Source organism: Tympanuchus pallidicinctus, unplaced genomic scaffold, assembly GCF_026119805.1.
Source record: "Tympanuchus pallidicinctus isolate F22 unplaced genomic scaffold, pur_lepc_1.0 scaffold2, whole genome shotgun sequence".
Lineage (NCBI taxonomy): Eukaryota > Metazoa > Chordata > Aves > Galliformes > Phasianidae > Tympanuchus > Tympanuchus pallidicinctus.
Genome location: NW_026294721.1, coordinates 33,579,564 through 33,604,258, shown reverse-complemented (window position 1 = coordinate 33,604,258; position 24,695 = coordinate 33,579,564). Strand labels below are relative to the sequence as shown.

Here is a 24,695-nt window from a genome sequence, read left to right as displayed (position 1 = left end):
AATTTCCAGGTTTGAAAGTCCTTTTTTTTTTTTTTTGTGGCTAAGTTGATTACTACTGTTAGCAATAGTTCTCTGAAAAGTACACTGATATTTGTTATGACTTATTTCTGAGTTGTTATTTCTGATAGCGTAGACTCTTCTGTAACCTCATCAAAAGACAAAGTTAGCTAGTTGTTATATCTTCACTGTAAAGTTTAGTTCCAATTGATGTATGATAATGTTTGTGGAGCTGTGGTAAGGTTGAACATCAATACAACTTTACATTTAAGATGGACCAAAATATTAATGTAAAGCTCTACTTCCAGGAAAAATTATGAAACCACTCTATTTAAAGATAATTAGAGCATGAATTCATTAGCTTCTCAAAGGAGCTTAAACTGTGTTTCCTGTGTACGACAGTACTTCATAATTCATGGTTCTCATATTAGGATACTGAAAAATGCAAGCCTGTTTTTCATTAAACTATTTAGGTACATTCTGAGTAGAGTACACAATGTGTTTGTTCATTTCCTCTTCCCACCCTAAAATGATTGCCAGCTGCAGGGCAGAGGCTTCCTTCTTCTGTAGCTGTCTACTTCACACCTTATCACCATCTTTCATAAGTTTCATTGCTTATCCTCTGTTTAGCACAAATCTTGTGGTATACATTTGGTCTTTCAGAAATAACAGGTGGTTTTTCAAAATCTCACCTTCCAAGGATTTCTAAGCATACAATTTTAGAGAAAAATACTTATAAGAGCATGTATACTAACTGAAACACTACAGACCATTATGGATCATGAAGCTTTTACCTATTACAGTATTCTGAGAAATGACTACATTTAAACCTACGTTTTTTATTTCTCCTAATTGAAGATCATAGTGCTGCTGAAGAATAAAGAAAGAACATCCAAATTGTACAGGGTATATGACTTTGGAGATGCTTTTTGTGAACTTTTGTAAGGGGTTCTACAGGCTGCATCACTTCAATGAAGTGAGTGTTTCATTGAAACAATCTTAGAAGTAGTTGTGTGGAATATGAACAGCAAAGGCTGTAAGAAGACTGAAGCCTAAGTTGTCTGTCTTTATGCAAAGCAATAGCCAGTTGTGCTCTCAAGAATTCTAATCATGAGCGTTTCTGAGCATTTACTTTGCCACTGTCAGGCCCTGGTTGATTTGAGTTTCTCCTTCTATGAAAGGAAATTAGAACAGTATTTCTACTCTGTTTTTCTTGTAAATGAGAAATTGCTCCATATGTCAGCTTTTCTAAATTTAGTATTATATGTTGTTTTCTCAGAAACTAACCCTCATGTAGCTTTGAGTAGGGCTTTTAAAATGTTCCTTATAGCTTCAGTAGTGTTGCTGAAGTGCCCCTGTGTTTTGTTAATCAGTTCCCCATAAATGTCACCAGAAGTAGTACTTTATGTGTGAAAATAGTCTTCACAGCTGAGAGAAGATGGACTCAGAAGTCCCGAGTGAGTCATCTTTACAAAAATAATTTGTATAACTTGGCGCTAGTTTAAAATAGACTAGATTATGGTAGGGATTAAAAACAACAAACAAACAAAAACAAACCTCGGAAACAGTATTCATAGGTTTGGGCAAACGTAGAATGCATTTGCTGTCTTTCAGTTGATATCTCCAAGGGGATCACTCTGTGTTTTCCCATGTTTTCCCTGCTCCACTGACTTTTTTTTTTACTTTGAACCTGAGCAGATATATTTGTACCTTACTCCTGATTGTCTTTCTATAGCTTATGGTAATGGACAGGTCATGAGTGAAATTTTTTCAGCTATCTGGAAATCTTTCTGGAAATCTTCCACTGTCACCCCTGTCACAACTGTTGAATCTGCAGTGTTAGGATAGATGGGTAACCAGCTGGCTTGTTGAGACATGTAGAGATGGTGGCAAAAAGGGAATGGGACAGGTCTGCATTTTTATTTATGTTATTGTTACTTTTGGGCAGTTTGCCATAGAACGAAAAGTTTAAAATGAAGTAGTTATTGCTGGATAGTTTGTGAAGATCCTGTGTGTTCTTGGATAACATGAAAATGACTTGCGTTTTGCGGAGCACATACAGTTTTTGAGAGTACTTTCCTTGCCTTGTGACAGGCTTTGCTGGCACTCCAGGATACCTTTCTCCAGAAGTCTTACGGAAAGATCCATATGGAAAACCTGTGGATATGTGGGCATGTGGTAAGGAATTATTCTGAAAGACAGTGTTCAGTCAACTGTAAAGTATGTTAAGGGAAGGATACCGGAATACCTTATATTCCACACCAGAAAATAGATATTAGTTAAAATTCAATATTAACTTTTAGAAAAAATCAAAATGTTGGAACTGCAGTTTTGAAGTCTGAGACTAATGTTTTTGTTGAGTAGAGAGCAATTACTTTATCACCCAGTTCTTCAAACAGTGTAATTTATGGTCCTAGCAAAGGGATTGCTACCTATGTGAGAACAAACGATGAGTTTCTTTCTTGTACTTCTGCCCACACTTATTTGGTTGTATTTAGGAAAGCATTTTTCTTTAGTCATAATGAATCATCCCTGTAAAACTAGCAGGTGAACTTCTTTATTTCCTATCAACCGTATATTTATAGAAATATAAATTGAGTTGCCCAAGTTTTCTTTGCCTGACATTAGTTGTAGTATTATAGACAGCAGTACAGATAACGTGACAACACCAGACATGTTATTTTCATAGAACTTTCATGATCTTTGAAAAGTACAAATCTATTTCTCCAGCTAGCTCAATATTCTCAGTTTAACAAATCTAATTTTGTGTCAGATGCACATTCTTGCTCACACCCTGTAGGAGGTTGTCCTATGAACCCTATAGGATAGGAAGTGTTTTTCAGTAGTTGGGATCCTTCTTTTGAGCCATAGTTTCACATGGTTATCAGGTACAAAATGAATTTCTTTGTTTTTTGGGTGTTTTTGTTTGTTTGTTTGTTTGTTTTTGTCTTGCAATTACTTAATTGCTACTGTGATTTCTGCAGGTGTCATTCTGTATATCCTCCTGGTGGGTTATCCTCCTTTCTGGGATGAAGACCAGCACAGACTTTACCAGCAGATAAAGGCTGGTGCTTATGATGTATGTGCCATGCTCTATCTTCTGAATTATTTATAATTGTACCTCTATGTAGAAATCTCCCAGAGTGAAAAGTTGGATTTATATTGTAATCTTTTTTTTTTTTTTAATTGACTGTCATGAATCATTCAGAGTAGTAAATGTCACTTTAGTAACATGAGCTTTATAAAGATGGATACATCTCTGCAAAAATAAATTCAATTCCCTACAACTCCAAGCTTTCATTTTCTGGTCCTTGTATAAATTGTATGAATTGTGCAAGTTTGTTATCCTGACCTGTTGATACCTCTGTACTTCCAATAGATGTTTCTTAACTCCTTGTGGTTATCACTTTAGCCAGTCACTTATTCTAAATTGTTTTTAATAATTCTTAAATTGTCTAAACATACTCGAATACTTTTATATTGCCCACTTTCGTAAACACAGGCAGCTATAGGCCTTCTCAAAAAGAATAGTTTTATTAATCGAAAGTGTATTGAAAGTGAGCATTGTGCCTGTTGATAAGTAGTACCCAAACATTTGTGGCATTGTGAATTTTGCAACATCATCCATTCGTTTATATTAAATTAAGCAGATAGAAAAACAGAGGAGCATTGATTCTCATCTTTAAGCCATTTGTGAATGTTGAAGATACTGTACCTTCTAATTTTGAAGTTCTTATTTGAATCCAATTCTATAGAATTGATGGCTATGGCCATCTATTTTATGCTGTGGTCCTTCCAGTTGAACAAGTAATACAGTAACAAATAGAATTACAGTGGGAGTTACAGTTTCAGCTGAGAGGCTAAGAAATTAGTAAGTACAGAGACTAAACTGTGAAGCTGTATTAGAGGTACTTAATGCAAACTGTGATGTACTGCATTTAGATTATATTAAATTCTTCTAATCCAAGAATAAACATTTTTATTATTGGAAAATGATGTGATCAAGGTGTTCTGTTCACAGCAACAGTTTAAGATGTTTAAGATTTTTTTTTAACAGTTTAAGATTTTTTCATTCCATTTGCAGTTGAGCAAGTACTTTGAGTGCACGTGCAAATATTTTGCTGAGCAAAGAGGCGTTAAATTCTTTACTTTCATTTCTATACCATAACTGTACAATCGGTATTAATATTGACATTGAAAGGAAGCAAACTAAGAGTTTGAATAATAATGATTAATATTTTTGTCTTAATACAAAGTGAGATTAGGGCTGTTTGAGATGCTTTATGATCATATTCCTCACAGCTGACTGGAATCTCCTTTATGTCTGCTGATGATATTTTATCCTATGAATATCAATTGTTGTCATAATATTGCAAGTCCATAAATGTTCTGCATCTGAACCAAATTGCAAAAAACAAAACAGTGATGTAGAAAAACACTGCATATAAATCTGGCTAATTCAATCTTTTTTGATTGTGGAAAAATGTATTTAATTTAAAACTAGCTGTTAATATCACAAACCTGCTATCAATTAATGTCTTTATATAAAATTGTATAGTGCTCGTGCAAGATAATACACACACACTTTTCTTTTTTTTTTTAAGTTTCCCTCTCCAGAGTGGGATACAGTGACTCCTGAAGCAAAAGACCTTATCAATAAAATGCTTACCATCAACCCTGCAAAACGTATCACAGCTTCAGAAGCACTAAAGCATCCATGGATCTGTGTAAGTAACTTCCACATATTTGTCAAAATAATTTGAAAGACAAATCACTTTACGGTATACTTTGGTATCTCCTGAAAGAGTTCGGAGGGTAATTTTTGTTCTTTTTTGTGGTGTTCTGTTGCAGTTATTAAAGTAGTAGTGTGTAAAATTGTAATTATACAGGTATGTCAGCCTGTGAGAAGAAATTTTGCAGATGCAAACTTCTTTTCCTTGGATTCATGGTGCAGAATTTCACTGCTATAATTAGAGCATGATTTTAAGCTCTCAAAGAAAAGAAAAAATGTACAAGAAAGTAATTTTCAGTTGCACAATGTTTTACATCTTTTTTCTTATAACTATGATGATGAAATTGAAAAGCAGGAAATTAATGGACTTGTTGAGTTAGATTACTGCTAGCAGAAACTACCTTTGTGTTACTGGATTCAGGACTACTTTCCAGTTCTCAGTGCAGTCTAGGTTTTGGCTTTACAGATGATCTGGGCTGATGCTTTGAAAGTCACAGTGAGATGTATAGATCTGTTTCTCAGCTCTATTTGTTTTCATCGGCTGCACTGTCTGGCCTTTATATAATGCAAATTAAGTTGGGTTACATGGAAAATGCAAGTGCTGCTGAATTTCCTCTGAAATATTTCCTGCTTCTGTGCCTTACCTAGTGTCACTAATGTTAAAGAAAATCTGTCTTCCTGTTCTAAAACATATTTTCAAAGATTTTCATATTTAGTATATTATGTTTATACTTTGTAGCCCAAACTCTTAGGATTCTGTGTTTTTCTTAGTCCTTACTAAAGAAATGGGGAAAAACTTATTTCAAGAGAACTTTACAACTGACAAATGCTAGGTAAAAGGAGACCTTGTTTTTTGTTGGTTTGGAAATTTCTTTTATGCGTAGAAGCTTGCAGAAAAGAGTTACACAGGGTAGAAATTGGAAACTTAAGTATTGGATTGTATAGGTCAACATACACATATGTTGTAGTGTAAATGAAAAGCAGTATGTCTGTTTGGATGCATTTAAAGTCATTCTTTCCTTAATTTCTTCAGCAACGTTCTACTGTTGCCTCTATGATGCACAGACAGGAGACTGTAGATTGCTTGAAGAAATTCAACGCAAGAAGAAAACTAAAGGTAAGAATGAAAACAACTGCAAGGACGAGTATATAGTTTTGGAAAGATGGCATGAAAAATATAATTTGGCTGTTAGTCCATCTATGAAATAAATGATCCTCGGGGGAATTTTTCTTGAATGCTAATGTAGTAAGAACTGTTGGATGGATGAGCAGCTATTGAGCTTGAGGATTTTGATTTTTAACAGAAGAGAATAGAACATTATATTTTCATGTGAGCTGTGATACTGAACATTAGAAACTATGTAATGCTGGAACTGATACATGTTTTTTCCAAATCTAATCACTTTTCTAACCTACTACATAAGAGTGTTTTAAGAAAGAAATTTTAAAATGTGTACTGCATGATTTTGTTGGATTCAAAATAACAACAATCATCTTCCTGCATGCACATTAAAAATGGGAAAATCTTAGGGAAAATCTTAGGGAAGATCCCTAAGATTGTTCTTTTTGGTTATCATTTGTTTTCTCCTGCATGGACAGGATAACTTTGCAAATTGTGAAGTTTTCCGATTAGTACATTACAAATCAACTGCTCTACCTACGGAAAGAATAATCCAAACAAATGAGTGAAGTCTGTTTCATATTCAACTATATATAATGCTTCTGGTTACTGTGTCTCTAAGTAGTTGTGGCCTGTGCATTGCAAACTTACAGTTGATAACAGATTTCCAGGATTGCTAGTAGCTGTGCAATTAAGATTGAATTACAGTTAATGACAGGTAATGCATAGCCAATCCATTCTTTCAGGGTTAAATAGTTTATGTAATTAAGCAGTTTGTGTGATTTACCACGCGTGTACTTCTCTTTTCCCGTTGTGTTATCATTCAGTAGTTCAAAGAAGTTTGTTACTAATTTGAAAAAATGTATGTCTACACAGGGGGCCATTTTGACAACTATGCTGGCTACCAGAAATTTCTCAGGTACGTTAACTGAGCTCCAGGTTCATGTGGTCTTTATGTTTTGATGTCTGTAATAATGACTAAAATATAATTAGGATTTCTTAGCACATAAAAATCTTTGTTTTGCAAGAATATATAAAGGTGATATGTCTTTAGGTTTTTTCTTTGCAGAAATGGGAGAATTTAAACTATTTGAACTAAATAGAATAAATTTTAGCAGGCATCAGTGGTGTAATTTTTAAGTAGAATGTGTCTCTTTGTATTTTTAATGTTATGTTTTGAAAGACAGAATTTTCCCGTTTTATTTTGGTGGAGGAAAATAAAAAATAATGCATGTAGTTCCGTATGAGTAAGTATGTATTTCAAATCTCATTCAAAGATTTTATTGCATCTAGCTCTAAAACAAAAGCAGAAATACACACACGTTCCTTCCTTACTGCTTTTCTAAGAAGTAATAAATTAATAATGTAATAAAGTTAGTCCTTCTTTCCCTTCTTTTCCATTGCTTCATTTAATAAAGCAATAAATGTTTCTTCTATATAAAATAATTCTGTAGTTGAGGGTACCCGAAGATTTAGATCTTTACTCAGCATAAATTTTAATAGACAAAGATAAAATATGTTTACTACTAATAGACTTAGAATTGTCCTCAACAGCACTACAGCTGGAACTAAGATACTCTGCTGAATTTTTCATTTTACCATTTGAGATCTTAAGTGCGTAGTTTAAAAAAAAAAAAGCCAAATTCAAAAGTCAGTAGTATTACAGTCTTCTTACCCTGTAATGCAACTGTGGAACAGAAATTAATTTATATACAAAAACATGATAATGCTTTAGGCATACTTTGAATAATAATAAGCACAGAATCGTTCACAATAAATTAAATAATGATAAATGCAGAAGCAGTTTGTTCAGTTTGCATAGCACATGAGATACACACCCCTTCCTAGCCTGCAGTATTTAATATAGACGTGTAACACAGAACAGAAGATTACTTTCAAGTAAGTTTTACAAGGCTATGGCTTAATGAATTGCCAGTATCATTTTATTTTCAAGTTAATGTTATAGGCTTCCTATTTTTCAAGTTAATGTTGTAGGCTTCCTATTTTGTAGGAATTAATTATTCTTGCCAAGTAAATGCCAAGTAAATATGTCATTTCTCATCACTTTTCATAACTTTGTCTATGTATGTAAGAGTCAATTTCAACTTTCATAAAGGAAAAGAATCTGAAGTCATTTTAAAATATGATTTTGGCATGAAAAGCAAACAGGATTTTGGCTTTTTTTTTTCCTTGGTATTTTTTTTTTTTCACCCATTCTCTCTGTTTTATATCGTAATGAGCCCTTAATGTATTTTTATTTTCAAGTTGTTTATTCATTGTAATTCATCGCAAAGCATGCGTTTGAACGTCCTTTGTCCATAACAATGTGGTTATAAAAGTGTTTTATTTTCCTTTTTCTTTCTTCCTTTTATGTGGAATGTATATTTCTTGTGAGGTAAGACCCTCAGCACGTGAAAGGAACATCTTTTTTCTCTTCAAAATTGCCATTTGCTGTAAATCACTTTAATTTCTTCATGTTGTCACAGTGCCATTTCTCTGTAGTCTGCTTTCTGGCTTACTAGCACTGCTGTAGGTTTTATTTATAGCTAGTTCTTCTAGTTGCAAGAAATTTTTCATTGTGGGCTTAATTTAGAATATGCTAATTGCTTTGCTACTGCAAATTCTTTAAATACTTGATTTGTATGCAGTATCTGTGCTTAGATGCATTAAAATATTTATATATATGTATATACACATTCCAAGACAAAAACAGCAATTGCAAAGGAAGTTGAATATGAAATATGTCCTATAACACAAAATACTGCATAATAATCCATACTGCTTACTGGGCACATTTCAAAGGACATGCTGGCAATGCCATTAACACAATACTTGTAGTTACTGCTTTTAGTGCCTACATTTTACTGGCTTTTTTTTTTTTTTTTTTTAATATAACCTGTAATGTTGGTTTAGCATTGAAAGAACTCAGAATGTAATGAAAAGATAAATTGCACTGCTGTAGCCCAAGGACCTAGTTTGTTATGAGCAGCAGCCTGTAATCGTTAATATATGTTTTCTCACATTTTTATAAGCTCTAATGGTAGAAAACAGACTTTGAAAGCAAAGAATTTCTGTTTTTTTTTTTAACCTGAAGTTCAAGAAATAGCTCCTTCCCTTTGCTTCTCCTAAATGAATTTCTGCAGTGCCTGGAATGTTTGCTGTGATATAAAATATATGGCCATGTTGTATCAAGTCCTATAAGCATACACATTACAGACGGGTGTACCCTGTCCCCTCCAAATCCTGTAAGATACTTTTTTAAAAAATATGAATGTTTCTGTAAATACAACCATGCACTGTGTCTGTGGCATAATGCCAGCATAATGCTGGCAAATTTAATATTTGTTAATTTTAATTGAAAATCATGGGCCTTATGAGAGAACATCAGTCTAATAGCTGATATCCATAGCTAACACAATGCATTTGCCTGATGTCATTTTCCAGGCTTTATTTTTTTATTTTTTTATTTTTTTTTAATTTAAATAACACAGTAATGGACAGCAGTTATTTCTTTACAGTGTCGTAGGTGATTTTTCATTTTCCATTCTCTGCACAGAGCTAAATGTGCACTGGATGCAGATATAACAAGTGTATGAGCCACAAGTACACAAACTTCAGCTTTAAGCCGGATAACTCATTAACTTCAAAATCCTCAGCTCATTTGAATAGCCTCAGTCTAGCAAGATCCAATCATTTGTTCTGTTTGTTCAGTTTGGGTTTGGTTTTGTTTTGTTTTTAAGAGAAGGATACCAATAATGATTGAAGCTCATGCCAGCTCTGCCTCCTTTTGGATATGCTGGATTGCTAACTGGAGCTTTTCTTTTCCAAAAAGGCTCCTACTTCTGAGTGAAACTGTATGAGAAGAGCAGTTTCACCATAAGCTTTGATGTACCTTCTGATAGGAAAATTGGCTCATAAACAACAGTAAAAAACAAAAGATGCCAGGCTTATCTTACAAATCTTTGGCAGAGAGTCATAGAGCATTATTGTGAATAGTATAATTTGGTAGCTCTTTAATCATGCTTTTCTGCTGTAAATGCTTGCAGGTTCTAAACTGTGGTGTCATTTCTTGCACATTAGCTCTCTCTGGAATAAAATGGCCAGATTCTTGCCACCACTTGAAGTGATAGAATTTAAAGCTTGACAAACCTTTGAATAAAATCATGGTTTGTCATCAGTTCCTGCCACTAACAGGTTGTTCTTTCATATGTGTGACTTCTCAGACTATCACATGAGGAACTGATGCTTTATGGTAGAAAATTCCCAGTGAATCAAAGCCAGAGGTGCTTTTTTAAAAAATCCAGTTTACTTTTCATTGAATGAAATAGCCAGTAATGTACCTCTCTATGCTCTTAAAGTATTCTGTTGATGTGATATTGGGTATTTTTGTGGCACTCTCAAATTGATACCAGATGCAACTGTTTTCCTGTATGCCACCCAGGAAAGTTCCTAACAGTTGGGTTTCTCATTTTATAGGTACAATTTTGTAAGTACAGTTAACCAGCAGTTAATAATCAGTGGAATAAGAAATGTATGATAATCTGAAGTATTAGTAGTTTAGTTATTTTCAGCATTTATTTCCCACACTCAGAACAACAAAAGGAGAAAATAAAAACTGAAAATGTATGTGCAGCTGGGAGGCAAATGGGGATTTGCTACAACAGCTGATTGACCTCCATAGTAACCATCTGACACTGAAATTACTTGTCTCGTTTTACAGCAGCCAAGAGTTTACTGAAAAAGCCAGATGGAGTTAAGGTAGGTTAAATGCACGCTTTAAAATATGTATGCTTAGTCATCGCTTAATTGTAACTTCTGCTGGTTCTTGGAATTGAATATTGTTATTTATTTTCATTATGTAATGTTGAAATTATTAAAGTTAGTAGATGAAAATTAAGCAATGAAATAAAAGAAATATTTGAAAAACAAGGATTTTAATAAGTGGGAAATAGAAAGCTGCTGGAGAAAATACTTTTTTTGATATTTCAGTGAAGGATGATTGTGTGACTCAATGCTAATAACTAGCTTGTAAATATAATTGATGGTTCAGTGGTGGGCACGTTTGTTTTCAAGGTTTAAGAGCTTACCGGTAGCTTTCTTGTCTCCATGTTTCCCCTTGACTTTTCATTAGATTCTGTGGAAGACCAAAGGTTTACTGGTATTCTTGGCTCCATATGAGGTGTTTTCTGCCAGATGTACTTGCTATATTTGGCAGAACTGGAGGGGTTTACTGTCTCAACAAATCAGCTCATCTTGATGAACAGATCTTGCTAAGAAGGGAACATTTTGGCAGCTTTCATACACAATGTAGAGCTCCTTTCTCATGTCACCAGATCCTGCAGGAGGAGAGATGCTTCACAAATTCTGGAAAAATACTTTGAAAAACAGACAGAAAAAAAAAAACATTCAGCAGAGAAAAATATTTTATTTCTTTTTCTTGGAGAAATCTTGAAGACTAAAATAAGTGCCTGAGGCTTTCACTGTATGATGCAAAAGAAATTCTTCTGTTCTCGATGTATTTTCTCAGGAGTGTATCTTTGACCTGAATTTTAATTTATTATTATTAACTTTTTCCCTGAACAAAACATTGTATACTTAAATAATGATTCACAGTATATTTGATCCTATTCTCTCAAATACTCACACTTTTCCTATAAAATAAGCTTGACTGACTGAAAATGAAGTGAATGCACCATGATTTCAGTGCTTCTCACTGACAAGTAGATATCTTACTTATCTGGAGAAGCACACATTCAGTACTTTTCTGTCATGTCCGTGGAAAATCCTTAATATGTGTCATTGTGGAATATATAAATTTTATGTACTTCAGCTGAACAGCTTTTCTTTTTTAAATATCATTCCTCCTACAGGTCTACAGTGGTATTATTCTATCTCAATTTTTATTATAATACTACAAACAATTGTTGCCAAAATTTTGCCTAAGTTGATACTTTGGTTTTCAGCACATTTTGTAGCTACTGTTTGCCTGCATGGTCATGTGGAGCAAAGGGAGTAAATTTACATCTGGGGAAGTCTTATTTTTGTCATTTATTTTATTGAGGTACTGTATTCTCCATAGCGCTTTTCTACTCTTTCCTACAGCTTAAGCTGTCTTTTCCTATTAAAAAAAAGAAAGAAATATACTGTACGCCATGCATTGATACTTTAAATCCAACCAGTCACATTTTCTTCTTTTCCTTTCTCTCTGACTGGTCAATTCAGAAAAGGAAGTCCAGTTCGAGTGTTCAAATGATGGTGAGGATCTTTATCTGACAGATTTTTCCTCCGGTGAAACATTCACACCTAGAAATCAAACAGTTGCATTTAGTTTTGTCAACACACTGCAAGAAGCTGCAAGACTTTACAGTACAACCTTGTGAATTTTAAGCCTGCAGTTGCTATATGCCATCCACACTGAATTGTTCTGCAGTTCTTCCAAGCAAGATACTTATTTATTTATTTATTTATTTTGCCTGGGGACATATGAAAACAAACAAAAAGTAGATGTAACATTGGCCAATGCAGCTATCCTTAGTAAATAAAAATAGTAACAGAATAGCAATCCTATAATAGCCTTCCATTAATTTTTATAATCTCCTTTTATTTAAAGCTAATAATATTAATTACATAACTCAAACTACATTGTTCTGCACAGTGAACCTCTTTAATTGAGCAGCTATACGTCAGGATGCCATACTAATTGCTTAGGAGTCAAAAAACAATTTCACAGCCCTTCTGTACTACAGTCTCCCAACTAACTTCCTTCACGGCTCAAAGTTTTGTCACAAGACATCCCAGCTGGCAGTCAGCCTCTCTTCTTTCTCCTCAGCCTACTCTATAGCTATGGATTCATTTGGCCTCTGCGATCGCGCACAACAACCTGCTGTATTCCTGTTTGTTATGGTTTGGATTCTGACTTTTGTGAGGTCTGTGATCATCTGCTGTGATATCCCAGGCATCTTGTGCTGCTGCCGCAGGTAGAGATGCAAATGCTCCTCATCCACACCTTTCACTGGAATGTGCAACTCTCCTTGAAAGGCAAAAAGTGCTGTTCTGGTCTGAGCAGGCATGCAGTTATGTAGGTAAATTGTCTGCTCTTGGGGTGAGTGGAGAGTTTCACTGACAGAGGATCAGTGGTTACAGTGCCCAAATGAGAATTACTGGAAACATGCGGTGACGATATTTTTAGTATCTCAAATGTGAAGTGAGTTTTATCTTTTCATTACAGAAGTACTATTAGAAAGATTAAGCCCCAAGCTGCAGATCTTGTTTCTTAAAATATTTTTGTAACATTTTGACCAAAGATGTGTAGTTATTTTGCAGTCATGCTCAGCTGTTGGCATATTTATGTACGTGCGTCAGCCTGCACTGCAATTAGACCTATAAGGGTGGCACTTGACAAGTGATGCACTAGTTTTCCTTCTTCACAACAAATAAAAGATAACCACATCAGTATAATTGAACTTTTGATATGAAAATTGTTTATTCCTTTTGGAATCATTTCCTTCTCCTGTTAAAATAAGTGCAAAATGCACAATGTCCATTAATAGATGAACAAGTATATATTCTATGAGAGAGAAGGTATAAGGCTTGTTGCTGTTTTCTCTCTAAGTTTCAAAGTTCTGTGTATACAGAATAATTAATTTTTAGTTGTTTTCTCTTTCTGCTTTTGATAATGAATGATCTATTCTTGTTATGTTTTAAGAAGTTCTGAATATATTTCCTGCAGTTTTCAGCAGTAGCTGTAATGGATATTATTTATTTTTATAGGGCTTTCATCAAGGGAGTATGGACCCAAGCCTGCTCTCCTTACTCAGGCAAAATTGGAATTGGAATTTGATTAACCCGTTTTCATTATATATTCAACAGCAAGCATTTGTTTGGCATATCATTTCTTATTTTATTTTATTTTTATTAAGCTACTACAGAATAGGACTGTATGAAATCTGGTGAAATTGTTTCTTTTCTCATATTTTTACTTTATGTGCATCTGTGCCTTTTGTTAAGTGCTTTTTGTTTGTAGTCTTCTAAGGACTATGTTGTTGCCAGATAAGAACTGTTAATTACATAATGTAATACACATTTTTTCTCTTGTTTTAGAAGATCAGTATGCTGTCAAGCAATGTTCTATGTGTACTCACTATTCCATAGCTTTCCTGTAGAGAACTTTCATCTGTTGAAGTAGTGGGGTGTTTTTTTAAAGTTTTTCCTGAGTAAGGAGTTCAGGTTTTACCAATCTCACAGCCCCATAAATATCTCGATAAGTTAATAATGTATGAAATACTCACTAATATCTCTCCGTGTGAGTGAAATTATGCACCAAAGTATTTTTCTCTCCCTGTCTTGAGTTCAGACACCCATGCAACTTATAGCTGAAATATGACTGAAAGTTTGTAGGAGTGAATAGATAAATGAAACTTAACTTGGAATAACTAAGCTAACTTGGAACATAAAGTGAACACTTGGAGATCAATAATGACTTACATTTTCTCTTAATGACAGTTTCTGTAGAAAGACTGTTATTTAAAAAGAAAAATTGGTTTCTTGTCATTCTACTGTAGAGCAATGTGAACTTCAATTTTAAATCAATGAAATTTATTTTTGTCCTGCATGGGGAAATGGGCCCTATCACAAATATTATTAAATAATTTGTAGTTTAAGAACCACATTCCCTGCCATTAACTAGCTAAGCTGTTTTGTATTCTTCAAAGTCAATCTTTGTTACGGTGAGGAAATTTGCAGTCTGTCATTAGGTAATGCAAATCCTGCTGACATTTCTATAATCTAGACACATTCAATGTGAGACTTCAGTTTAGCTGCAGACGTAATTCAGACTATCAATAAATCACCTGCCACACCTGTACCAAAGTAAAATAATAGTAAAAAACTGTCGAGGACATTAATAGACTTCAGTGAACTTTGCCAGCAGTGCTAACTTGAAGTGACTTGAATTAACCAAAGCATTGGTACAGACAGAAGCACTGTGCTACACTGCGCTGCTGAGAAGCCGAGTACTTCATGTGAGGCTACAGAGTCACTGGGTAGTTTAAATTAGAAATCAGATGTTATGGCTCTCTTTATTCAATCCTATTGTAGGACTTCCTCTTTATTTATGCTTTTTCATATATATTACATAACACATCTTCATTTGCTAATTGGTTTCAGAAAGAAAACCATTTTTTTCTTCTTTTGGAAGAAAAAATACCTTAGAAGTTTACAAGAGCTTTTTCTTTTAAATGATGAAGTTATACAACAGTTCATTAAGGAAACAATTTTGTAATTTTATTTCTTTGTTTTGCACATTTTTTATTGAGCACTATGATTAAAAGGTTCGGTAGATGTTTTTTGGATCTAAGTCTTTCAGGGCTTATGTTTATGCACCCAATTCTGCATGCTGCTTTGGACTGCTCTTGTTAAAATTAAACATGATGGAAGCATTCATGAAAATTTTTTCTAGTAATTTTGAAAGAAAAAGTGACACATTTCTAACTAATTTTACCGATAATTAAGTCTTGCTTTCTAGTGCATGTAAACAGTGGCTTGGTACATGATTTTCAATATTTCTGTTCTCTTCATACCATGATATTTATGAAAGCTGAATTCAAAAAAATGGATTTAAAGAATCAGATAACTTTACAATTACTGCTAACATCACTGGAAGTTTATATAAGTAAAAGTCAAAAGTCTTGTAAAGGTGATGCTGCACTAAGCTTAAGAATTAGCGTGATGACCTAGATGTAAGTTAAGCAGATCTGCAGTGATTTGTGGCTTAAGACTACAGACACTGTAGTGTGAAACCTTATGTTTCAATTTATGGTACCAAAATTGAGAGGCTGCTGTTCAGTGACTGCAGAAAACTTTAGTTAACGAAGTTCACAGCTGGCAATTATTTTGTAGAAAATAACACCAAAAAAAGTTGAAGGGACACTAGTCTCTTTCCAGCATCAGTCATATTTATTCAGGTTTGTTCCCAGAAGACAATAGAAATTATCTATGGATGTCTGAAAAGCTATGAAGAATCAAATATTATTTATGGTAGTGATTAGTAATTAAGACATAAAAAGTAGAGTGCAATTTTTTAATAGTGTTGCATGATACGAAGTCATAGTGACAAATTAATACTCTTCTCGAACCCATATTAATTATTTTCTCTTCTTGAATGTTTTTAAATACTATTTAAAGGCTCTCTGTTCTTTTAAGTGTCACAGACAAAATCTTCTATGCAGTATACAGAACTTCATATAGTGCATCTGAAAAGTCGTAGCTAGTTTTTTTTGAGGGGTTGCAGCTAGCTATATGATCTATTGTTAGTGTTCTTTCAAGTTCATAAGTTCATCTTTCTGTGATTCTTTATTTCCATATCTATATCTATATATAGATATCTATATCTGTATATAGATGTTCTATACAGAGAGATATAGATACAGTGTCTAGTAAGAGTTCTAAGGCCTGTCTGTTTCTATTTTCTGCATACCTACAGATAAACAACAAAACGAACGTGGTAACCAGCCCCAAGGAAAATATTCCTACCCCTGCGCTGGTATACCTGGAATCTTCCTTCTCATGCTATCTTGAAGTTTTTTACTGTCTTCTGTTTGTTCTCCCATCTTTTTTTGCTTTTTCGTGCATTTACCCTGCTTGCTTTCTAAGAACAGGTTTTGAAAACTCCTTTTGTTTGAATTATGGTGATTTTTTTTGTGTGTGAGGAAGTCCATTGTTGCAGCGTATTTATTAATAGAAAGCATTATGTGGAAGCTGGATGCAATTGTCGTAGCATTTGTAACTGTAGTTGAATTTTTTGCATGCTCTGCCAGAAAGTGAGTAGAATGCGCTTTTATGTTGCTCTTAGCATTTTGCCTGATGATTGTTTGAATTTTTTTAATGCTAACCTTCTGCCAAAAAAAAAAAAATATATATATATATATATATATATTCTCTGCTTTTGCCTTAGTATAAGTACTGATGTCAAGGACAGCAACAAGATTATTGCTAGGTAACCATAAACTAGACCTTATTCAGATTTTCATTCCATATTTCCTGAGACTCAGCAGGACTTTGCAAGTCTTCCCTGGAATCTAGAGGCATGTAGTCCTAAACTTTCTAGCTTATTTCTCTTGCATTTAAATCTGCGGGAGACATTACTCATTAACAAGCACTGCTAGGAACATATTACCAATCAGTGCTGTTCATAACAGATTCTATTGCAAGCTCCTGTTTCTAAGGCATGCACATGTCACAAGGGTCACAAATATAAGTGTTGATATATGAGTAGCTAATTTAGTGAGGTTTCCCATATGCCTGCATGCATCACTTTGGAAACATGAAAAAGTCACACGTTGATTCAGATTTTTCATCTTTAATTTTTTTGTGCCCCTAAATCTGAAGCATACATTGCGAAGTAATGTTAAGGGCCAGTTAAGAGGTTTCATACATGAGTATATGTCTGTAGGTTCTCGGATATGGCCACTTACGGTGGTCCATGCAGAAAGTATGCTGGCCAGCTGCTGTTTCAAACATTATTTGACATATATATATATATTTTTTTTTTTGTTAAGAGAAAAGGATTTGGGGAAATTTAAGTTGAAAGTGATGCAAAGATCTCTTTCATTTACTTTATGCAGCTCCAACTGGGAAGCAATTGGTAGCAATTGGTATATTTTCCTAAATACTGCAGCGTTTGGAGTTACTTAGCTCCTACAATCTTCATCAATCCATCTGTATTTTTATTTCATCACTGTTGTGTTAATACTAATACAACCAAATGTGCTTAAAGTAAAGAGGTCATTCCTGGCCTTCTTGTCTGGCCTGGTTTAGTCAAGAAAAGGAGCAAAGTTTAGTGTGACCTTGTGGGGAAAAAAAAAAAAAAAAAAAAAGTCTCTGCAGGTCTCAGGAGCTTCAAAGCCCTGCTTGCATTGGTCATGAATAAGGTCTCTGCATGCTGCTGCATTAGGTGAGATGGTCTTTTTTTGCTGGCTTGCTGTTGAGGAAGTCTATATTACAGGCATCCAGTTTCATTCTCTGGCAACAGTTAACAGTTGTTTCAGTTCTTGTCACTGTTCAGCATTTCTGAGCTGGCTCTTCTTGCATCCCTCACACTAATGAGAATGTATTTACCAATGAGAACTCTTTTTCTCTTTATTTTGTTCTTGCTCAGGAGCCCCAAACTACAGTTATCCACAACCCTGATGGAAATAAGGTATTCAGAAAGAATCAACTCCATCTTGCCTTTCAAATCCCACAATTCATTCAGTGTTCTACAGCAGAATAGGGCAAAAAGGGTTTTCCAGGAAATTATTGAAGAAAGTCTCATTCCTGCATTTATTACATCCGGTGTCTCTTGAGCCTGTTTCATCTGTGTCCGTCAGTTGCGTGTGTTCTGCTGGGTGCTGCAGTTCTGAAACTCATAGGGAAGTCAGTAGCAATTGGCAGAGCTCTTCACCCTCTGCAGCGAGGCTCAGGGAGCATTATGTGCTGTGTATTTCAGCTGAAAATTCTCCTTTCTAAGTTAAGAGGAAAAAAAAAGAACGTTGTTCTCAGAGTGTGGTGAGATTATACCAACAAGTTTCATGTGCAGTTGTCTCCTTAGATGAAGATATAATTTCAGTTTATCCCATCTGTTTTTTCTCAGCATGCCTATATATCATGTTGTGACGTGCCTTTTGTGCAGGTCTTTGTTTTCTTCCGTAACATCGCTGAGCTGTTTCCAAACAAATTAACATTTCAAGTGACGAAGAGGTCTTACTTTTTATTCATTTTTTTCTTCCTGCTGCTTTCTTTTTGTGTGTGTGTATTGTGACATTTGTGTTTGGTAGCTGATTCCTGAAACATGTGGTTTATTTTCTGTGGGGTTTTTTTTGTTGTTTGTTTTTTTTTTTTCCATGCATGGACTTGAAAAGGGCCAGGCAATATCATTCATTGGAACATAACATATGTTCCTGCAAAAATGTTCTTTGCAGGAACAAAAATTTCAACAAAAATTTCACTGTTTACAGTGCTGGTATAAAGAATTGTCATTTCATCCATCTAGTCTAACTACTTGTGATTTCTTTATGAGAGAAGGATTGAATCTGAGTGAAAAAATAACGCATGCAGACATTTTCAAGCATGACGATGCTGATGGTGTGTATTGTGCTTGTATACTCTGTTCCTTTGTGTACCTCTGTAGAACTTCGAGCTTTTATTTTCATGTTACTGCTTTTTCAGCTCCCCAAGTTTTAACTCAAAGACAACAAACAGCCTGTGTTTGAATTCTAAACTAAGCTTTTTTGCTGAAGTCCACTAAAGACCAGAAGGAAACAAAATATTGGCGTGACTACATCTACTTGTCTTTATTATTTAATCATAGCAAATAAAATACTTCATGTCCCAAAATGTCACAGCAGACAAACAAACCACTTAATTTGGAGAGTTTCTCCTAAATTTTTGCGAAAGTCTGTTCATTATAGTACGGCAACTGGAGTGGATGCTTCAATATTACAGGCTACATCTGCCGTGTGAGCTTGTGCATGGTGTTCACAGCTTGTACTCGTGTGGGGTTTTTGTTTACTCATCAATATCTAATACTTGAAGTGAAAGAGCATGATACATCTGTGTAGAGTGAAATGTCTAACACCAGCTAGTACCAGAAAAGCATGGTGACTTGTTCGATTTTGTTTGTGTGTGAATTGATTCATGTAGTTTTATTTATGGATGCACATACATTTTGTTTTTTAAGGTCTAAGTAATTCATTAACTATTGGAACATTCTTTCTTCTCAGCCTTGTGAGGAGCTAGCAAATAAAGGGCACTGTCAAAGTCTCGTTTAATTACTTAACTGCAAAATTGTTTAAAGAGTTACATACAATTCCATCTCTGGTGTCCGTCTTTCAATATCAAATAGCCCAGTTAATCCCTTTTGCTATTGAGCTGTGGATTAAAAGAAGAAAAAAAATGCTGATTGTACTTTAAAAAAAAAAAGAGTACAGATAAAAAATCAACTTTAAAAACTATCATGCTTTCTAAAACTATTTGCCTATTAGATTTGACAACGCCCTGTTGAATTCATCTGTATTAGTTCATGTATCTTGTAATTCATGAAAGACTGAGATATGCAGTATTCTTGCCGTTTTAACAGCGTGGAGGTTTAAATTAAACTATCTGATAGGTGAGTCATTTCTCTGAATGGCTGCTTGACAGATTGTTCAGTTTCTCCAATTGTTATTGTAAATTTACCATTTCTCTATCTCCTTTGATTTTTTTCAATCACAATATAAAAGTGACAGAAATATCTGGTTTTCTTAAAATCACTCCCAGACTTTGTTGTAATGTACATTGCATATGTCTTGTGAGTGGAAAAACAATTTTGATATGCAGCCTGAAGAAGACTGCATATTTAAAAACTGGAACAAAAAATGACTTACTTTACGTAGTTGTTTAATCACTGATTAATCAGTTAAAATGGCAAGCTCTCCTCTAACTTGGCTGAAGTAATTCATCTAACATTTCAGAATGGATGTTAAAGAAAAAAAACACTTCCTTTACATTCCTGTGAAGTAAAAGCATTAGACAGCAGGAAATGTATTTATTATGTTCCCTTTTGTAGTCAGAGACAATGTTTTACATCAGTTTAAGGTGACATTGTCTCAATCGGTGTGTGACCATTTGTCTGTGAACTACATCCCATTCTGCTTCCAGGCTTTGCATGATATCTGTAACTAACTGTAATTTGCAAAGGCTCACAGATAAGTCTTGGCTTCTTTTATACATTCTGCTTATATTTACTTCCCAACAGGAGTCCACAGAGAGTTCCAATACAACCATTGAAGATGAAGATGTGAAAGGTATGATTTTAAGCTTGAAATATTGGAGAAGCAGTAACATGAGTTACGTGAATGTATTCATTAGGTTATTAAACACAAAACTCCTAATGAATCATAAAAGAAGATACCATTTTTCTTTTTTAAATGAAGCTATCTTTATATTCTTCATTACTTCTGATATGTTTCAGACTTGTCACTGGATTTTCAGTTCTCCAAATGTCATTTGACTGGACATTTTGAAATGAAGAACATGAAATTAAGGCTTATTAGCTAAAATAGTGATTCTAGTAGTGGTGGTAGCAGATGAAGAATATAGCATGCATTTCTAACATGCATTTGGTTTGGATATTCAATTTTTTTGTAGATTTTTGTTTGTTTGTTTGTTGAGGTCACTATTTTAATTTTTATTCTGTTCAGATGCCAGTGTTTCTTCATATTCCTCTTTTGTTCTGGCCATTCAGTTATTTTAATATTCTTTCATTCTTCAAAAAAGGAAAACCAACTACTTTCCCATATAATTAATTCTGTAACTTCACAGAAATTGTTGGGGTTTTTTTTTGTTTTGTTTGTGTTTTTTTTCCCACTAAATATTACATTTTGTCATTACTCTATTTAATAACATTTTTTTTTCAAACTAGATATGGAGTTTGTGTTTCACTGGTTCACAGAAATGATTGTTTTTCAGCCTCTAAGAAAAATGTTACAAATAAAAGTGAAATGCAAGCCACAGATGGTAGTAAAAAGAAATGCAGGGAATAGAAAAGGGAAATCTTAATTAATCATTATATATAGTATGGGGATTGCTTAATGTTGTAAACTGTGTGATTCCCTTAGGAATCCTTGTTAACAGCATGTATTAGCAAGTTGCTCCTTAAAATACAGGCTTGAATCCACCCAAGGCCTTCATTTGTCTCAGAAGAGTATGAGAGCATTTTAGAATTTAGAAGAGATCCAGTCATAAAGTATTTAGAATTGTATAACAAATGTCTAGTACTCAATTTCTGTTTTGTAGTACAGGTGCTATCCATGGTTCATAAGGAAATACCTGTATTGCCAGATTAATACATTGATAGCATACTGTTTTAGGATTCATTGATGTTTGCCAATCAAATATTAAATGAGGAATACAATATAGGACAATTTATTCATTGAGAGACACCACTGTCTGAGTGACAGTTCAAATGAGTATCATTTACATGGCAACACTGTGTGTTCTTCATGTTGTAAGTAAATAATTTCTTTGGTTATTTTGGAAATGATACATTTTCAGTTTCTAAAGGCAAGCAGATTTGAATTCCACTCGCCTTGCATGTGCTGTCAAATAATATCCGGGGTTCGTATAGCATATATTTTATTATGCAGAGTGAGTTCTTATGTTTCAGATATTTGAGAAGAATCAATAACAGAAATTTAAAGAATTCATGGAGATACAAGTCCACTGTTCTGTTACTGCAAAGTTTGTGTACCAGAGGGTCAGGAATAGCAGCATTAGAAGTGCTAATTCCTTCCCTGTGCCCTATAAGGGAAGAGCAAAATAAAGACCAAGATGGTATCTCCTGGGCAAAACTTATTCTATATCCAGAATGTAATGAAATATTTACTAACTAGGTTTCTTCTCTTTCTGATATGCTCAGAAAAAGATGACATTTCATGTGTTCTTATTGCTCCCTTGGTTATCTTCCACTAATGAGTATGAGGAAATGCACAGTGGCAGAAGAGTAAGTCTATGTTCTGTACAGGCTTACACATTGGACCTGTTTTATATTTCTGAGGGTTTCTGCACAAATACAAGACCAACAAACAAACCCAGAAGTATTCAATAGAGAAGCAGCAAAGGACAACCTTTCTAGATGACAGTATGTATGCTGCAGGATGTTTAGAAGGTTTTTAAAAAAATAATAAGAAAACAGAAATCGTTCTGTTTTGAAGACAGAAATTCAAGCAGTAGGATCTGGATAGTTGCAACATACTATTTATGAAGAGGTTAATAAAATGAAAAGTTTCTTAGATTATTAAAATGTTGTTTAAAATATCTAATATTTATTGTAGGTTGCTGATTTCTTCTAGGCTGTTTTAAGATCACACACCTTTTATGTAGGGAGTTATTTCCTAATTGTGCAAAGAGTAGAAACAAAAATGTGTAAGTTCTATTTAGAAATACTTGATATTTCTATGATGAGAGTCTTCTGTAGCTCAAAGTCACACTCTTATTCCATGTACTGTAAGTTTCATTGAACAGACTGACAGTTCTTGAAAAAAGTGGACTCGTAATGTATGTGAAAAGTATTCTCATATGAACAAAAAAGTTTGCGTACCCCTTTGTTATATTGGTTAACCAACAGCCAAGAGTACAGCAGGATAAGAAAAGCAGTTATTTGCAGTTATTTCAGAAACTTCCTCTGCAGTAATATTTGGCTGTGTAGATTTTACACGGTTTCACTTACTCGTGAAATTCTGAAGAGTGATCACAAGTATAAATTTTGATTTTCAGGCTTTCTCTTGTCAAATTCCTTCTCCAATGCATGAAGCTTTTACTTATTTTTGCTTCAGTCACGGGAAAACTACATGCAGAGAAATTAGAAACTACTATTAGCTGTTATTTCAGCATAGGTCAGATACATTTCATTGGGATGCTTTCACTATGTAAGTAGTGAAAAGCCTGTGTTTTAAATATACTTCTTGACTTTCACATTCACTTAATTTCACTGTTCTATTACTCTTTAGTGGAAAATATTAGTTGATTGTTTGAAAACTGAAGAGTCTTCAGAATTGTCATCACCTTTGCAAATCCTTATATCCATTTTATGGATTAGTTATTTACAATGTGTTTTTTATACTTATTTTATTGACATATAAAGAATTATCTTTTTCATGTCAGTCGTTCATCTACCTTTTAGAGATAAAATAAGTGACCCTGAGCATTACTTTAGTATCCAACATATAATAGATACCATTTGCATTGACAATGGGGAAGAGATGTAACAAAATATCTGAAGCATGAAGTGCAGTATGGAAAGTGAAGATTTTTATATGATGGTGCATGTGGAATTTGTTGGTCATTTACATCATGGCAGCTTGCAGAGGAAAGCAAAGCAAGCCTATGGCAGCTTAATGTGTTGCTTCTGCTGCTGCTCTTAGGACTGCTTTGGGAAAAGCTGAAGAGCTCAGCTGGTGTATAGTTAATTTCTGCAGTGTTACACACTGATATAAATTTCTCAACTTTGCATAGTTGACAATGACTTTCTTTTGGTGGACATATTTTTATCCACTGCTACGAGCAATGCAGCTGCAAATTGTGACTTACATTAAACTGTATTTAGCTCTAGTTAAGTCAGTGATATTGCACTTGGTTTCCAGAGTTTTAATGAATCATTTCACTTCCGCTTCAACAAAATCTTGGGCTTGTTAGTGGCCAGTACCCACTCACTTTAAATAGCAGCCTGCTAATAGTGATCTGAGTTAATGCAAAGTGTTGACTTGGAGAACAATTACAGGTATGTGCAGCTGATGCAGAGGAAAACACAGTGTGATTTACTTTTAGTCATAGCACTTAGTATGGCTTCCTTCAAACCACTGTCTGTAGTTTATCAGCTAACCTCATTAAATGAACAGCTTAATTACAGGGCCCCCACTTGGTGATATAACTGCAAAACTTTTATCTGCAAAATTTTGATTAGCATGCAGAAATAGGTCTCAAAAGCAATTAAAAAAAAAACAAAAACACAACAACGATGAGTATATTTTGCCTAATTCTTAGATTTAATTTTATATTATCACAATTAGGAGTGATTGGATGGCTATAATATGCTTCATTTTCAAAACAGGAAAGAAGGATTTTGTATATAATCACAAGTCTGAGGGACAATCTTAATAAGTGATGTAAGATGAAGTAAAGAAGTTTTGTACTTTTTTAGGTTCCTGATCCATTATTTGCAGTAGTGATAGAAAGAGCAATAAGCAGATGAACTAGTAAGAGGATTTGAGACTGTACTCTGGAATGAGTATTGCATTGTATCTTTCCTGGAGATTACAAAAGGCTGAAAGATTT

At 34.2% G+C, this 24,695-nt stretch overlaps 1 protein-coding gene across 19 annotated transcripts in view; it reads left to right on the top strand.

Moving 5' to 3' along the window:
• The window catches only part of CAMK2D (calcium/calmodulin dependent protein kinase II delta), a 162,871-nt gene that overhangs the window by 115,115 nt on the left and 23,061 nt on the right, over window positions 1-24,695 (top strand). For 3 of the 19 annotated variants that reach the window (XM_052681531.1, XM_052681533.1, XM_052681530.1), the window contains exons 8-17: window positions 2,092-2,175; window positions 2,982-3,076; window positions 4,602-4,724; window positions 5,763-5,846; window positions 6,726-6,768; window positions 10,570-10,607; window positions 12,072-12,104; window positions 16,330-16,389; window positions 18,004-18,045; window positions 20,620-20,668. In XM_052681531.1, coding sequence (XP_052537491.1) covers window positions 2,092-2,175; window positions 2,982-3,076; window positions 4,602-4,724; window positions 5,763-5,846; window positions 6,726-6,768; window positions 10,570-10,607; window positions 12,072-12,104; window positions 16,330-16,389; window positions 18,004-18,045; window positions 20,620-20,668 — 651 coding nt within the window. The remainder of the gene's footprint in view (window positions 1-2,091; window positions 2,176-2,981; window positions 3,077-4,601; window positions 4,725-5,762; window positions 5,847-6,725; window positions 6,769-10,569; window positions 10,608-12,071; window positions 12,105-16,329; window positions 16,390-18,003; window positions 18,046-20,619; window positions 20,669-24,695) is intronic. The other 16 variants (XM_052681535.1, XM_052681534.1, XM_052681536.1 and 13 more) reach the window with 9 other exon arrangements.